This window comes from Lolium rigidum, chromosome 5 (assembly GCF_022539505.1).
Source record: "Lolium rigidum isolate FL_2022 chromosome 5, APGP_CSIRO_Lrig_0.1, whole genome shotgun sequence".
Classification (NCBI taxonomy): Eukaryota; Viridiplantae; Streptophyta; class Magnoliopsida; order Poales; family Poaceae; genus Lolium; species Lolium rigidum.
In genome coordinates, this window is record NC_061512.1 from 246,070,925 (window position 1) to 246,088,037 (window position 17,113).

General features: G+C 49.2%; 2 protein-coding genes across 2 annotated transcripts; one reads left to right on the forward strand and one right to left on the reverse strand.

The window, feature by feature from the left end:
- Positions 1–1,575: 1,575 nt before the first annotated feature.
- On the forward strand, positions 1,576–3,120 carry LOC124657397 (thaumatin-like protein 1). Its single transcript, XM_047195954.1, has 3 exons — positions 1,576–1,833; positions 1,943–2,624; positions 2,931–3,120. Exons 1-3 carry the CDS (start codon positions 1,764–1,766, stop codon positions 3,118–3,120), a joined length of 942 nt encoding a protein of 313 aa, XP_047051910.1. The 5' UTR covers positions 1,576–1,763.
- A 7,307-nt stretch (positions 3,121–10,427) lies between these two features.
- On the reverse strand, positions 10,428–13,703 carry LOC124654069 (protein NUCLEAR FUSION DEFECTIVE 4-like). Its single transcript, XM_047193104.1, has 2 exons — positions 12,360–13,703; positions 10,428–10,963 (listed from the first exon to the last, which is right to left on the reverse strand). Exons 1-2 carry the CDS (start codon positions 13,520–13,522, stop codon positions 10,483–10,485), a joined length of 1,644 nt encoding a protein of 547 aa, XP_047049060.1. The 5' UTR covers positions 13,523–13,703; the 3' UTR covers positions 10,428–10,482.
- Between the last annotated feature and the right edge of the window lie 3,410 nt (positions 13,704–17,113).

The window sequence follows — 17,113 nt, forward strand, 5'->3', positions numbered from 1 at the left end:
AACTTGAAACTGTTGTGTATTATATCACAATACAAATACGGTTGACTCACTATAAGATAAGAGCAGAGCCTATTATTTCCTTATTCGCATCCAAACTAAATTCAGGAAATTTCCGCTCCTCATCCATATCCGAGCAACATCCTCTTCGCATTTGTATTCGACAGCATCCATATTTGATTTGAAAATATGGAAATAGATGTAGGAATGGCACCATCCGATCCACATCCGATCCGTTTTATTACTCGCAAACTTCGCCCTGGTGAAGCTCCAAATTCTTTCCCCTTTGATCTTAGCAATGATGATGGCAGGGAATGTGACGTGGTATTTAAAGACCATAGCATTGCGTTCCTTCCAAATTTCAAAGGAGGTGAGTACGTTCAAGGAGGACATTGCTTTCCCCGCTCTTCTTTCTCTAAATCTAACTTTTTTCATCATGCTATGATATTTGCGTTCTTGGCCCAAAGCGGGGGAAGAATGTCATGTAATCGATTCCGTGAAAGAAAGCCGTCCAAATTCGGATAGTGAAGTGACACTTGAAAAGAAGGTGAGTTGCTTTTTTGGACTTGATTGCATAAATGCCATTTACCAAAATTAGGCCATCCTCTTTTTTGTAAATAATCCTCTAACCGAGCACTATTTTGCATGACCAACCACCCAAAACAAATTGCATTTAGGTGGCGTACAAACTTTCGAATTGGTCTCATCAAAGGAAGTCGCATGGGAGCACTTAAATTGGATTTTATAAGTCGACAAGGCGAAATAGTTGCAATCATTTGTGAATTTTCAAGGGATGGTGTCCAGGATTCCAACGATAAGGTGTACATGGAGGCCATCTCCTGAAGAGTGACAGATTGTTGAATGTGATCGATGTCATGTTGGTTATTTGGTGGTGTCGTGCAAGATGAACATGCGGCTCCTTCCAAACTTGGATGTGCAGGTACCAATTCTGACATTGCTATCATTGATTCAGCAGGCTCTCCTAGAGAAAGATGGCAAAATAGAATTCTTCTTGGCATATCACTGGGTCCCATCTGATCACTCTACTAAATGTGTTGCTCGACTACATGTGCTCTGCACATAGTCTCGAAATGGAGCAGCATGGATCCTAGCCTCTGCATCGATCGATACATGCAGTTTTTATTTTATTATTATTGGAAACATGGCACATACCAAGAGAAATATCGACGAGCAAAAAAAGATCGCAGGTCGTCTTCTCGACCATGCTGCAGTTTCCTTTTCCACAAAGCATGTCAATCCCCAAGTCTCCTGTCTTTTCCCTTGTGAAAGAAAAAAAAACAAAGCACTAGAAAAGCATCAGAAGAAGTAAAAAAAAGAAGGTTGAAAGAGTGAATCCCCAAATTATCAGTATATCAATGCTCACCGTGAAAAGGGAAAAGAACAAAGAGAAAAGGAGATGAAAAGGATGCAGCAAGGAAGAGGGATAAGGAGGGGGAGAAAAGGATCTGGAAATGTAGGAGGAGATGAGTCGGGCTGCTGACGTCACCGCGAGCTATAAAACGACCAGGTTGGGAGTGACCGAGTGAGCCTGTACAGAGCAAGGTATCTGGCCTAACCTAACCAACCCTACTCCCACTCTGGTCTGCTGATAGTGTGGTCGCGATCACTGTCTCGCTAACCACCGCTACTTGCCTTATATAGTCAAGTTAAACCGCCGTTCCTCGAACCATATCGGGCACCACTCCTACCATATATACTTGCTCCATCACTACGCATTCGGTTCCAGACATACCGGCGTCCATGCAATGGCTTCTCTGATCGCCTTTTCTTCCTCCATTGGATGCATCTTATTCGTCATCATCTCCTTCTTTCGAGGTATATATTGTGCTATCGGCAATGGCGAATATTGGTTTCTTCTTCTGTATGTCTGTGTACATGTGTTCTGTGAAAAGCTTTACGGATGGATAGCGCGTGCATGCTGCAGGGTCGGTGGCCGGCGGGGTGACCTTCACGTTCACGAACCGGTGCGGTGGCACGGTGTGGCCTGGGGTGCTGGCGAACTCGGGCAGCCCGCCGCTGGAGACGACGGGGTTCGCGCTGGCCTCGGGGGAGGCGCGGTCGATGGCGGCGCCGGCGGGGTGGTCTGGCCGGTTCTGGGCGCGCACGGGCTGCGCTTTCGACGGCGACTCCGGCAAGTGCGCCACGGGCGACTGCGGCAGCGGCGAGGTGGAGTGCCACGGCTCCGGCGCGGAACCTCCGGCCACGCTGGTCGAGTTCACCCTCGCCGGCGGCGGAAGCAAGGAGGACTACTACGACGTGAGCCTGGTGGACGGGTACAACGTGCCGGTGGTGGTGGAGGCGGCGGGGTGCCCGGCGACGGGGTGCCTCGTCGACCTCAACGAGCGGTGCCCGCAGGAGCTCACGGCGTCGGCGGGACAGGGGTGCCGGAGCGCGTGCGAGGCGTTCGGGCGGCCTGAGTTCTGCTGCAGCGGCGACTTCGGCAATCCTGACACGTGCCACCCGTCCACTTACTCGCAGGCGTTCAAGGCGGCGTGTCCGCGCGCCTACAGCTACGCCTACGATGACGCCACCTCCACCTTCACCTGCTCCGGCTCCGCCGCCTACTCCGTCACCTTCTGCCCCCGCTCCGGCGCCATCCCCAGCAGGTACGTACCATGGCCGGCCGGAGATTGTGATCACTTAGAACTTTTGGTGGCGAAAAAGAAGGAACATCGATCAAACAAAGCTTCGCCTTTGTTCCTTCCCCACCATCCGTGGTCACCAGCCACGTTCCTGGATAGTGCTTGCCGCGTTGAAAGCTGTCCATGCCTAGTTGGCCAAAACCCCATGGAAAACTCAAGAGAAAGCTTGGGATCTTTCACTCTCCCTAGCGCTAGCTTAGCAACTAATTAACCATCTGTGATGTTCTCAGACTTGCATTCTGACCAGAGATTCAACGACATTGTTTGCAGCCTGAAGTCGAGCAACGACCCGTTGCCTAGGCCAGGCGACGTCGTCAACAGCGCGCAGGTTGCCGCGGACACTTGGCTGGCGAGTGTGGCGACCGGCGAGTCCGCCGCCGCGGCTACAGCGTCCGCGGCGTCACTGGTGCTCCAGGCCGCTCTAGCAGCGGCGGTCATGAGCTTGCTGGTGTCCCGCTAGACCGCTAACACCAATCAGAAAGATTAATTTGGAGCGCGTGTAATTAATTAATTAAAAGATAACGACGTGTTGAGCATCACATTCTTTAGCCTTTTGCTTGTGGATAGAGTGGGATTGCTAGCAAAAGCAACCAACGATTGTTTGCAATGGTGTCGGTCAACCAGTGCGCTCTGCATCAGTTGATTCTATCTCTCAATTCTTGTTCCTTTTTGGAATTCTTGATAGTGTTCCTTTACCTGTATAGAACATGTTCTCTTCTTACTTTATTGCATCTTCTTGTCACATGCTGTTTACTAATCATAAGATTTTTATCACCTCCCCTTAGTCAGGACTTGCTTTTTAAAAACTTTTCTGACAGTCTTTAGATCCTTTTTTGTAAGTTAGTATTTTTCTAACGTTCACACTATCCAAGCAATTTTCATTTTATTAACCAATCCTGCCTCTAGAATGATTTTCCACTTAATTAAACTATGACAGCATACTGTCTTCTTTGGACATACTAAGATGAAGAAGGACTTGGATGTTTGATGTTTATAAACATACAAAACTCCTCTAAAGAGGATGGTTCTGGTGACCACCAGCATTATTTACTCAAATTTTGACAAATTTCACTTTCAACAGTAGAAGATAGGTATTTCTGGATAACGACGGTAATCAGATTTACCGCTGATGACCGGTACCTATTAGGCTATAAAGCCTGGCGATCACAGCAAAAATGATGTCGGTGAACAGTTCTCGAGAAAACAGAACTTTGGCTGAGTTAGTGTAACAGAATAGTGTATAGATATCTTACTTTAAAAAGTTTAGATGGCCCATGAAGTATTATCCTTAGGCTTAGAGGAAAAGGAGAATAACCCACAAAGTTAAATTGCAGATGGCTCTATGATGCAAATTGATAAGCATCCGTACATGGAACCAAAAAAAATGCAAGGAGAGAAACAAATCCAAGGTTGAAAATATCTCAGAAAAGCATATATTAATATGCATAGCTTTATGATTTTTGTCTTCACAAAAGTACTGTAAGCAATCAGTTATCAGTGTGAAGCAAAACGCTGACTTTACCTGGAACTAGTCTTGTATGGTCAATAATAAATACTTCCATTATCGAAGCGATGATAATATGGTTGGTGGTGCTAAAAGGAGATCCTTGGCAAATTTTGAGAATTTTATTTTTCTTCATATGGTACCAATAGAGCAAGCCTAGCTGTTTTCTGCATTTCTTTTCCTAGTTACCATGCGGCATTGTGAACAGCGACTTAAGCCTCTGAAGTCAGTTATAGACCGACAATATTAGTAACTGTTTTTCTTATTCTCGTGTTTCTTTTTCCAAAATATCTTCGGTAAAGTTGCTAGGAATATGCCTGCTAAGTTGATGTTTACAGAAGACAGCAGCACACCAGCACCTGCATACTCCCCATGGAAAAATATCTACTCTGGCTAGCTCTATATATCAGTCAAGCATGTAACAAGATATATCTGTACTAATTGTTAGAGTATATGTCGGTTAAAGATAGATTAGGTAGGGATAGATTTATTTCTTGTCTTCTACTCAAAGTCGGTCCCTTGTACTCCTATATATACTCGCCCATGAGGCTCAATAATACATCCAACATATTATGCATATCCCTCTCTATCCTTCAACATGGTATCAGAGCGGCACGCTCCTTGACCTAGCCGCCGTCCAAGCTTCCGCACCGCGCCGCCCCCGGGGAGGTCGATCTCCATGATCTACCCCGGGGGCCGCGCAACCCATATGAGGGTTCGTCCGCCGATCCGTTGATCCGCTGCCCTCGAGTCCTTTTTTTTTCCAATCCGTAGATTGGTTTTCTTTTTGCGTCGCCGGTCGCTCGACCGGCGTTTTTCTTTTTTGGTTTACCGATCATAGATCGGATTGAGTCGCCCATCGCCGTCGTCCTCTTGCGCCTCTACTCCGACAACGGCATCAACCTGCACCGGTCATCAACCGCACGGCATAGCCGCACGCGCCGCACACGGGGCGCCCCTACGTGAGACGCAGCAGGCTGTCTCGCTCGCGCGGTCTCCATCGCCGGTTCGTCTCCACCGTCATCGCCCGGGACATCGTCAACAACGTTTCTGCCACGACAGATCCGTCAGGCGGCCGGCGCCACGACCCGGCCGACCGGCCTCAGCACCGGACGGGCCGGCGCCACGGCCGGCAAACCGGCCACCTGACTGGATTACCCGACGCTACAGCTGGCCGGACCGGATTCCAGACCGGGTCGGACCGGACCAAACCGGGCCCAGAACCGGTGCCTACCGGGCCACTATCCAGGGGCTTCCGCCCAGTCACCCGGCGCCCAGGCCGGCAGACTGGGCTCCAGGCCGGTTGGACCGGCGCCCCGGCTGGTCAGACCGGGCTCCAGGCCGGTTGGACCGGCGCCCAGGCCGGTCGTACCGGACCCCATACCGGACCCCAGGACGACTGTTCCAGCCGTGCATCCGGCAGCATATGCGTCCAGTTCTGCAGCGCCATCGGCTCCGATCTGCGCGTCGTCCATGCCATGGCGCGTATCGCGCCGCCGTCGGTCTGATCAACCGACCCCGCGCACGTCTACGCCAAGCACGTCCCCGAGCACGCGCCTACCACCGATCGAGCATCGGGGTGCCGCTGCGTTGCCCCTTCGGGCCGCAGCATCGCCGCCCTTGGTCCATGCTACCGGCCTCCGACGCGCCTTCCGAGGCGTGTGCTGGTGGTCTCCCGCCGCTGCACCGACTCGCGCCCTGCAGCTACGCCGGCCCCTCGGGCCGTGCCGTCGCTGCACGCGGTCACCTTCGCCGTCCCCCGCGCATCGATGTCCGAGGCCACCACAGCGCCGCCCCTTCGGCGCGGGTCGCCTCCGTCCGCGCATGGTCTTCGTCACGCCGCCGGGTCTTCCTCGCCAACTTCGTGTACCGCTGCCGCACCTCCACCCCAGGTCACCGCTGGGCTCGCCAACCACTTCAGGTCGCGCTGGGCTCGCCGACCACCGCAACGCCCGTCTAGGCGTCCAGCATGACCACCCTAGGTCACCGCTGGGTTAGCCGCCTTCTACGTCTTCGTACACTACAACTTTGCCGCCAGCGTCCTCGCCACTTCCCCGACTACGCCACCTGCTTCTCCACTCCAACACCCGTCGTCGAGACTCGCCTCTACCCCGACTACACCACCTGCTCCTCTCGTCGAGACCTCCTCTACTAGTCTACTCCGACATGGCGCGCACTTTGTACTGTTCCCTGCCCCCGCACGCCCGGTACTGGCAACACCGGTACGTGCCTTCGTCCCCGACGCGTCCCCGGGCCTGGCAAGCTCGGACCGACGCCTCGTCCTCATCGGCTTCGACAACGTCTTCCCCGGCAACCGCGTCATCGACTTCTTCTATGTGTACTCGGTTCTGGCAAAACCGAAGTATGCCTTCGTCCCCGACGTGCGCCTGGTTCTGGCAAAACTAGGGCCGCACCTCGTCCTCGACGGCTCGGACTGCATCGACTTCGGCATCGACAACCTCCACGACTGCCTCGACGCGTCTCCGTCACTCTCCTCGCGCACTACGCGCTTGCGGCTACATCGACACCGGCACCCGCCCACGACATCGACCACGGCAATCCCTCGCGCGGCTCCCTCGACCAAGGTTGTAGCACCCACGCTCTCGGCTACCTCGACATCGGCACAAAGGGCTACCACCTCGTCTGAGACTCACCAGCTTCCTCTACAGTCCAAGCTAGTGCGCCGCGACACCGTCCACAAGGCAGCCCACTGGTTCTACTTTGCTTTCTCTCCAGTCTGACGGTATGCGACGTTCCAGTTGTTCACGACGCTACCGCTACGACTGCGGGGGGATGTTAGAGTATATGTCGGTTAGGGATAGATTAGGTAGGGATAGATTTATTTCTTGTCTTCTACTTCAAGTCAGGCCCTTGTACTCCTATATATATATATACTCGCCCATGAGGCTCAATAATACATCCAACATATTCCGCATATCCCTCTCTATCCTTCAACACTAATTAACATACCAAAGAATACATCAGAGTATTTTCTTACTGTATCCAATGAAAAACTCAAATTCCAAAGATGTTCTCATACATTTGTTCGCGTGAGTAGATTATACAGCAGCTTGTTCAGAATGTAGACTATTCAGTTCAAGTTCTATAATAGCAGGCCCTGCATATAAAAGGTCAAAAATAGCAAATTCTTCAGTATGCTCACACCCGGAAATGTTTGCAAGTATATAGATGCCAACAACAGAAAACCGTTATTCTAAGACAAAAACAGAAAACTATCTGAAGCAAAAGTGTTATGTATTCACAAATGTGTCATTTTCTACTTAACAATCAACATGTGTAAATCTCAGTGTTAAATCTGCTGAAAGTATCTGGCTGGAAATTTCGATGGTGCGATATTTTTCAACATATGCTTTATGGTGAAGTGGCAATGATGTACTACCTTATTTGGACTACAGGGGTGAACAGATGCTGATAAATAGATTTTAGAATCATATCTTAACCTTTGTGAACCGTTAAAAATCTGAAGACAATGACAGAGGATGGACCACCCCAAAAAATCAAGCTATTTATTATGTCAGCATCCACATAGAATGAGTTACCATCTGCGTGACAAATCAGATTGCACGGTTTTGAGGTATAATGATAGAATAATCCAGCAGAAAATGGAGCTTAGTTTTCTGCACAAATGAAACATCTTAGCAAAAATACCACAGATAGAAGTTTTAATAATGGAGAAGTTAATTTAAGCATCAAATATACCTGAATCATTAGCTTCACATACCGCCGGTGCACCATAAAGGTCTTTCAGATGGCCACCAACCTCATGGGCTCAGACTGCACTGCTTGCACTCAGGCATTGATAATTAGCCTTGTGGGAAAACCATGTAGCTTCAGAAGCAGTCAGTGAGTTACAACTACCCTCTGTCTCTGTAGGTGTTCTGCATCAACTAGACCAATTTTAGGGGGAGGGGGTTGTCCTGGAGCAAACGCCTTCTCTACTCTTCTCCAGGTTCAGCAGACGCACAGAACTGAAGGAACATAATGCAGTCTGCATCTCTCTAAGTCTGCACTTCAGTTCAAATTTCAAACAGCACTCCCATAGAACCAGCTACGTCCTCTAGAAATCACTGAATTCACTGTGCGCTTTACTGAATCAGTGCTCACTGCTCAGAGAGTATCAAATAAAAGTGTTAGAAGAAACGAACTTGAATTGATCCGAGCTCATATGCCAAACTGGCCAAATGTACAATCACTTGCTCTGCTGTATATCATACAAGCACACAAGCATTACATGTTTATAACCTTCTGCAGGATGGCTACACACTAAAAACTGAAGGGCCAACAAAGGACACCATACCACAAGTCAACAGGAAAAGCGAACTTATCGGTTTTTGCCAGGCTATCCGCTAATTAACTGGGAAACTCTCTTTTTCAGAATTAATGAATGGGGCATATATTTCACCTCCGTTTCAAAGATAAATGAAGGGTAAAGCCACACAATGTGCAGCCATCTCATTCAATTGTGCTACTGCTTCTGATGACAAAATAACACTTCCATCCAATCAGATAATATCAGTAGCATAGTTGATCTAAAAAAAATATCAGTAGCATTGTGAGCAACCACTCAACAATATTAGTCAATTATAGACATACAATATCGGTAGCTTTTGTTCGCTTCTTTACATGTTTCTTTTTGAAAATGTCTTAGATAAAGTGACAAGGAGTATGCGTGCCAAGTTGATGCTAGCTAATATATCAGTCAAGAATGTACAAAAAATAGTTGCACTAATAATTGAAAACCAAGTCTAGATTAAAATATCCAAGGATTCAATTGGGTTACTTTCTCCCAAGGCAACACTCAAGATTCCGAAATGATGTTCTCATGCATGTGTTCGTGCAAGTAGATCATGGAGGAGCTTGTTGAGAATGCATCATCTTCACTTGTAAATCTATAAAATAATAGATTCTTCATTATGCTCATATGGGAATGTTTGCAAGTATATAGATGCTAATACACAGAAAATATTTTGTTCAAAGAAAGAAGCAGAGATACCTAACTTGGGAAAAAGTGTTGTCTATTCACAAATGTCATTTTCTACTTGATGATCAAAATGTCTTCTCTCAGTGTTAAATCTGCTGAAAGTATCTGTGAGGAGATTTCGACGGTCCGGTATTTTTCAATATGTACTTTATGGTGAGGTGCCAGTGATGTAAACCTTACTTGGACTAAAGGGACGAAAAGATAACGATAAATAGATTTTGCAACCATATCGTAACCTATTGTGAGCCGTTAAAAACTTTGAAGATTATGACAGCTGAAGATATTAATCATCGATCATGGACCATCCCAGGATATTTAGCTCTTCATCTGGTCAGCATCCACTTATACAGAGTTACCAACCGCGTGTCAAATCAGCTTATACAGTTTTCAGCCAAAACGTTAACAAGCGACGTTAATATGTTTCTCGCAAAAGAATGAGCCATCTTAATATCCACCTGGCGACACACGATATTTCTCCATGGCTACAAAATTCGGAGTGGTAAGTTGTTCTGAAAACCATATGGAACCTCGTAGCAAAATTCTCAGAAACAGCAGTGTTGATAGTGGAGGAAAAGTTACTTTCAGCTTCAAATATACCTAGACTATACTTCAGATACCAGCAGCAACCAAGCTCGTCAAGTTAGTTCTTCCCTGCTGCAGAAACTGCAACGCTCTCTACCATTCTTCGGGTTCAACATACACTTAACTGAAGGAGTATGATGCCTTCTGGACAGTCAGCCCTCTCGATGTTAGGGCTGCAGTTTCCAAACAGCACTCCGGTGGAAGCTGGAATCAGCTATGTAAGTGTATGTTGAGAAGAAACAAACAAACTTCTGGACAATACTGAGGCTGAATTACTTTACTGTGCTGTGCCACTGAGCCGTGCTCAGAAAAAACAAACAGAAGAGTTCAGAAGAAATGTACTTGAATTGATGTTTGCTGAAAGGGCCTCCTATCATACAAAACACAAGCATTACAAGTTCACAAGTCCTCTGCAAGATGGATACCCAGTAACCTGAAGGTGAAATCCAAACAATCTGCAGCCATCTCAGTAAGGAGTAGTGCTACTTGAGCTGACAAAACACTTCCATCCAACAAGCCTTCATGAACTCACCCTTTGCAGCACACTGATCCTTTGCATCGATCAATGCTCAAAGAATCACTCTATCCAACTGAACAGATGTATACCAACCTATCCACATTTGCCCAAAGAATCAAGGCTTAATAACTGCTGCGCAAAATTTAATCACATTTTACAGATGCTGTTCTTCCAGAATCACACCGCGCGCGCTTCAGTCTTCTGCCCAGAGCGGCGGCTAGCTGACCCTCTGCGCGGCGGCGGCCGACCTGCTGGCCTTCTTGGCCTCGTGGATCTTGGCGTACACCCGCTTGGTCCTGACGCTTAGGATCACGTCGAGGACGAACCCAATGACGCAAGCGACGGCCATGACGGAGAAGACGCCGCGGTAGCAGTGCGCGCCGACGCAGGTGTTGCCGCCGCCGGGCGTGGCGGTGGCCTGCGCGTCGTAGAGGAGGCCCGCGAGCAGGCCGGAGAAGAGGAAGGAGCCGAGGGGCAGGTTGAGGATGAGGATGTTGTAGATGAGGCCGTAGTACTTGAGCCCGAACAGCTCGGAAGCTGTGGGCACGGTGACGGCGAGGCGCACGCCGTAGCAGACGCCGACGACCACGGAGCCGATGAAGAGGGAGCCCGGCATGCCGAACGCCATGAAGACGTACCCCGCGCACATCAGCACCTGCGACGCCGCGTTCCACACCGGGCGCGGCAGTGCTCTCGTCCTGGCAAAATTCAAGTATGTCAGAAATGAAATGAACAGATTCAGGTGCAAAGATTGACTTTGCCATGCATGATTAAAAATGAAAAGAAAAGCATGGTTTGGTAGCAAATTAGCAATTCTAAATTGTGGAAAAGTTTCGGCAGCACTGGCAATAATGTATTTGTTCTTATTGCTGAAACCTCATGAAACTGAGCCCACAAAAGTACAAATTAGCCATAGCTATCATTCAGTCTTACTGTCTTAAAATATCTGAACTTTCTGCCCAAAAGCGTAAGAGGGAATACTCGGCCCACGGGAAAAAAGCCAAGAACCACATGACATACACTTCATAGAAAATTTGACACTTCTTTACTCCCACCGAGATGGAAGACGATGAGGTGCGATGCAAACTCCACCGTTCATTTTTCTTTATGGGAGCCAAATTCCTCCACGATGTTGATGCCTTTCTACTCCAATGCGTGCTTTGTGCCTTCATCCATCAATAAAATAAAGTCCTGCCCACGTTACTCTAGATCTGGCCATTGCTGTTGGCTCCTTCGTGCACCAACGGGCATTTCAGTCCAGTTTTAGGCTTTCTTATTAATTCGTTCAATGTTGCCTAAAAAGTCTATCAATCTTATAATTCATGAAGAAAGATAAACAATGTTAGGGAAAATAATTCCACATCTAGTAATATTTTTCTAGAAAGTCTCGTCCCAATTCCTTTCTCGGGCACCACAATGGAGACGCCGACCCCATCGATTGAATTTAGATCTCTGAACTTCTCTCGCACCATGTTACTCTTCTGGGCCGATTTTGTTGCCTCCTTCGTGCTTAAGTCAGCACCAACCAAACTGGTATTTTATTCCAATTTCAATAACTATGTGGTTTACGTGGTCCGCCCAAAATTGTCTAAAATGTATATAGATCGAAAATGGACTGGTTTTTAGATGCTGCTAATTCACGAAAGAATATGAACAAATAATTCTATCGTCATAGCTTCTAATTAAAAACAATGATTCTACATCTAGTAAGATTTGACCATGTTTTAAATATAATTGCATAGAACTGCTACTCCCAATTCCAAATTCCTCTCACGGGCACACCACTATGGACCCGGCGACCCCATCGATCTTTACTAGATCTGTACTTCTCTCGCACGAGGCGGCATTTTCTGAAAGCAACATCGAGGGAAATGTTTGGACCGTTGATGCGCTATCTTTTGTTGTTTGTTTATGTGGTGGGGGTTCGATTCTGATCGCGAGATACGGCACCAAATCCGTACCACGGATGTACTGCTACTACCAGGACGGGAAATTGTGCGGAATTAATGGGGCGCGTCGATTAATCATCAATTGTGGGGGAGTAATAATGAAGGAGAAGTCAATTGGAGCAATGGAGCAGTAGTGGTAACGTACTTGATGAAGTGCTCGGAGATGGTGCCGGATGCGATGCGTCCGAAGAATCCCCAGATGCTGGTCATGGAGACGAAGAGCGAGACGTCGGCGTAGCCCATGGCGACGCCCATCTGGCCGAGGTTGTTCATGACGGCCAGCCCCGTGCCGACGCCCATGAGGAAGGAGGAGAAGAGCAGCCAGAAGTCGAGGGCGGAGAGCGCCTCCGCGATGGTGTGCTCCTCGCCCAGCCGCGGGCGCTCGCCGGTGCCGCGCGCCTCCGCCGCCGGCTTGGACGCGAGCAGGAGCGGGACGGTTGTTGAGTCAACGGCGGCGGCCGTGTTCTCGGCGTCTGCGTTGGCCGCCTTTCGGGTCTTCATCCAGGACCTCCAGGCGACGTGGGCCGGCACGGCGACGGGGGCCGCGAGGAGGATGAAGAGGACGGTGACGAAGACGGTGGAGACGACCCCGCCGTTCCCGCCGAGGCCGGTGAGGTCGGCGGCGAGGAGGTAGAGCGCGATGGCGACGGCGAGGGTGCTGATAGCCGCGAACCCGCGCGCGTCGGCCTCGTCGCTGGACACGGCACCGCGGCCCTCGCGGAGGAAGACCATGGCGAGGGCGCAGACGGCGGCGGGCACGACGGCGAGCATGACGAGGAAGGAGGCCGGGTCGTCGGCGAAGAGCGCGGAGCAGAGGTCGGTGAAGATGGCGGTGCTGAGGCCGACGAAGCCCTTGAGGACCCCGGAGACGGGGCCGCGGCTGCCGCGGAAGTTGCGGATGCAGGTGACGAGCACGGCGGTGTTCATCCAGGTGGTGCTGTTGCCGCCGAGGCAGAGGCAGACGCACATCTGCCAGTATGGCAGCGGCGCGACGGTCTTGGAGACGACGAGCCACTGCGCGCCGTAGCCGAGGAAGCCCTCGAGGGAGCCGATGGCGAGGAGGAGCCAGGTGGGGACGCGGTCGGAGGCGAGCCCGGCGAGCAGGCCGAAGGCCTTGCCGACGTCCTTGGCGACGGAGAGGCCGTTGAGCTGCACCTGGGTGAGGCCCATGAGCGTCTTGATGGAGTCCGAGTAGTTGGAGAAGGTGTAGTTGTTCCCGGAGACGCACTGCACCCACACCGCCGCGACGAGCCCCAGCCACCGGCCCCACGCCGTGCCCGCCATCGCGTCCAGCGCCGACGACACCATCGCCGGCAGGGTACTGGTGAGGTTTGGCCGGTTGTGGCTAAGCTAGGGACGCGGGAGGTGGTATGGGAGGGAGGGCCGAAGCGGGGGCGGTGGAGGCGTGTCGCTTTTGGCGTCTATGTACCGCGGTCGGTGCGGCTTTGCGGCCGACTGTGTTGTGTTGGGTTTTTCGCCGCGGAGTTTATTGGTGGGAAGAATGATGAGGGGTTTAGCGTTGGGGTTGGGGTTGGTTTTATAGGGAGGGCGTCAGGAGGGGTTGGAAGTTTCCTATGGGGACACTACACTGATGGTTTTGATTTTGCAGATATTATTTCACTTTCCAAACAGCGATGATTTTATTGTCATGATGTGAAAGCCATTTTAACCTCTAACTGAGGATAGTTTTTTTGTTTTAAAACAAGAAGTTTATTTTTACCTACTAGACATATATTGATTAATCAAAAACACCGTTACACTCTTGTCCTCAACGATCAAACCCTCGACACTACTACAGGAGCCGAAGCGCCACTCCGTACAACAACGAGGTCGTTTTGCGTGTTGCGTGAGCTCATGAATGACAAAACTACGTACCGTCTTTCTGTGTCGACACGTCATCTCACACAATGTTCTACATAAATTCAAAGCGTCACAGAGAATGCACTCAAGCGGGGATCTGTAAACACAATGGATAGTCAATAAAGCTAGGGGGTGTATTTCCCTTTCAAAAGGAACAAGTATAGATAACCCCCACAACTTTCACAAATGGGGCAAAGAACCCCCTCAAGTTAAAACCGGTGTGTATAACCCCCACACCTTTATAAAACCCGGCAGATAACCCCCTCGCCCGAGTTTAGGCTGTTTTGGAGGTGATTTCGATGACGTGGCCAAGCTGCATCTATTCCAGGGTGTCAGGCTGGATGCGCCAGCCATGGCTCAATTTGACGGAGGCTTCACATGCGCGTCCTAGAGCAGCTCGAGTAGGGCCAAGTTGAGGCCGCGGCGTCGGTTTGATTCAGCGTGCATGACGGCGGCTTACGGTGCATACCGGTCCCTGCGCCATGGTTGGAGGCTGCAGACGGAGCCACGCCGTGCAGCACCGTGACTCAGTGAGGCGCGCGAGCATCAGTAGCAAACACTGGCGGAGCTCCTTTGGGGCCAAACTGGGCCATGGCCCGCCCAGGTATTTTGCAGAAAAAATATTAACGCATGTGCATCTATGGCCCAGCCCACCAACACGCATTGGCCTTCGCTTATCTGCTTCGTGTCAGCGGTTCCCTGGTCGTTCCTCTCTCGATAGAAACCATGGAGTCGCCTCACTAGGTATAGGAATTTGGACAAAGTGGAGGGGTATCGGGGGGAGGTGGTGGAGCAGAGGAGGACAGAGGCGTCGCGCTGCCGCCGGCAGGGGGTCGGCGCACCGCAGCCTGTAGGCACGGCGCCACGACCACATCTCACGAACACGGGGCCGACAGGACTTCTAGCGACTGATTGTTGTATGTGGATGCAATCGATCATCTTATCTTCTCCATTCTCCAATCCCCGTGCCTAGGTAATCATCTTTCTTTGTTCGCAATTTATAGCATCTATTGTTCATTCACTGAATTGGGAATTTGTTTTTCAATTTTGCAAATTGCAACAGCCAAAAGCAATAGGCAGCGGTGGGAAAAAAATATACTCAGAGAAGAGTTAATTTTATCTTGAAAAGGAAAAGGGTGAGACAAGTGAGATTAAAGATCATTCAGCAACCAACGGGAACCAAAAAAATATCTGAGCAACGGGAACCAAAAGGTGTAGCCAGCTGCTGGCTATAAGCCAAGTATTATGTCATCTATAGCCAACATAGAGCCAACACATACAATAGTGAGCTATAAAAATGTAGTGTTTTATCAATGTATGGCCCACCTTCCACTCACACAAAGTGCATAGGAGCACGTGCTAGAGCTGGCTCTTGCATAAGAGCCCACTCTCCTTCTCTCTCCTCCCCTCTCTCCTCCAACTAAGCAATAATATACTATTTTAATCCTTGTAGCCTGCTGACTAGGACTTATTGTACTTGCTCTCAGTACCACATCAAGCAAGCATAGCACGACAAGCATCCAAGCAGGCAGATGCATGGATGTGCGTGGCAAACTAGATGCAATGCATGCGCGCGGAGTGACCGGCATGTGCCGCTACTGGCTGCAGAAGTCCATCTAGCGAGCTCACGCATTCTCTAGCGGTCGGCTTGATCTACGGATTTCTGTGCCTCGTGCGCACTGTTGCCGCCATGGCCACGAAGGTCCTCCGTTTCGTGGTACTGAACCTCACTCGGATACGTACGTGGGTGCGGCCGGAGATGAGTGCGAAGACGGCTGTGGAGGAAGGACTGGCGGCGCAAGGGAGTTGGACTGGCGGCCTTACAATCTGCAGACGAGAGAAGAGAAGGTGACGTGTCCAAAACCACCCTCCAAAACAGCCTAAACTTGGGCAAGGGGGTTATCTGCCCGGTTTTACAAAGTTGTGGGGATTATATACACCGGTTTAACTTGAGGAGGTTCTCTGCCCCTTTTCTGAAAGTTGTGGGGGTTATCTATATTTCTTCCCTTTCAAAACAACGATGATTTCGTTGTGATGATGTGAAAGCCATTTTATCTTTTATGGACAGTTTTTCTATTTGATGCAACAAATAGTTTGTTTAGGGTGAGTAGAGATGTATTGACTACTCGAACATATACGGTTACAGTCTTAAGTCTAAATGATCAAATCCTCGGAATGACTACAAGAGGCAAAGCGCCACGCCATGCAACAACGAGGTCGCTTTGGTGACACTTCACCTCTCTCAACACTTTTCGATGTAACTACAGGAGGCAAACTCATGAACGACAAAAATGTGTATTATTTTTTCTTGGTAGACACTTGACCTCTCATGTCACTTTCCGAAATTCAGAGTATCACAGTGAATGGACGCAAATGGAAACCTATCAATAATTGAATGACATTGTTGTTCAAATCCTGAATAATGGTCAAACAATGACACTCCATGACTTCTAGATAGCACAAGAACCCATCCGCCATCGACCTTAAAACGGCTCTTGCAATGAAAATCCCTCGACATGGAAACTAGATCTTAATGAAACCTCCCATATAGATGTTCCCATCTTTCAATGTGAAGTACCTGTGGGGGGGGGGGGGTTGAAGTGGTATTCAAAACACATTGTTAACCAATAGTTATACTTGAAGTTTATTAAAAAAGTAATGTATATCTACTATTTAAAGTGGCAGGGATACCATGATTTTCAAGTTATTAGCCAAAGATGTCGTGATAGGCCAAATTGGTCCAAGTCAAAACATGAAATTTTTTATGAGACATGAGGAGGCATCTTGTTATCCCATGAGGAAATTAAACAAAGGTATTAAGGTTTCACCAAAGGATTGAGCTTTTAATCCAACAATGCATAAGAAAATCTGTAGAAAATAGTACTTAGTACGAGGTCGATTTGTAGACACTTCACCTCCCACAACACTTTCCCATAACTATGTACTCACTTTTCTTTGTAGACACTTCACCTCCCACATCACTTTCTGAGATTCAGAGTATCACAAAGAATGGACGCAAATGAAAACCTATCAATACTT

What these genes read in the sequence shown, in the direction of transcription:
- LOC124657397 (XM_047195954.1), top strand. Translation starts at nt 1,764, where the DNA reads ATGGCTTCTCTGATCGCCTTTTCTTCCTCCATTGGATGCATCTTATTC. An exon ending in CATCATCTCCTTCTTTCGAG is followed by an intron (nt 1,834 to 1,942) that starts GTATATATTGTG and finishes TGCATGCTGCAG; the next exon opens with GGTCGGTGGCCGGCGGGGTG. An exon ending in TCCGGCGCCATCCCCAGCAG is followed by an intron (nt 2,625 to 2,930) that starts GTACGTACCATG and finishes CATTGTTTGCAG; the next exon opens with CCTGAAGTCGAGCAACGACC.
- LOC124654069 (XM_047193104.1), bottom strand. Translation starts at nt 13,522, where the DNA reads ATGGTGTCGTCGGCGCTGGACGCGATGGCGGGCACGGCGTGGGGCCGG. An exon ending in ATCTCCGAGCACTTCATCAA is followed by an intron (nt 10,964 to 12,359) that starts GTACGTTACCAC and finishes GAATTTTGCCAG; the next exon opens with GACGAGAGCACTGCCGCGCC.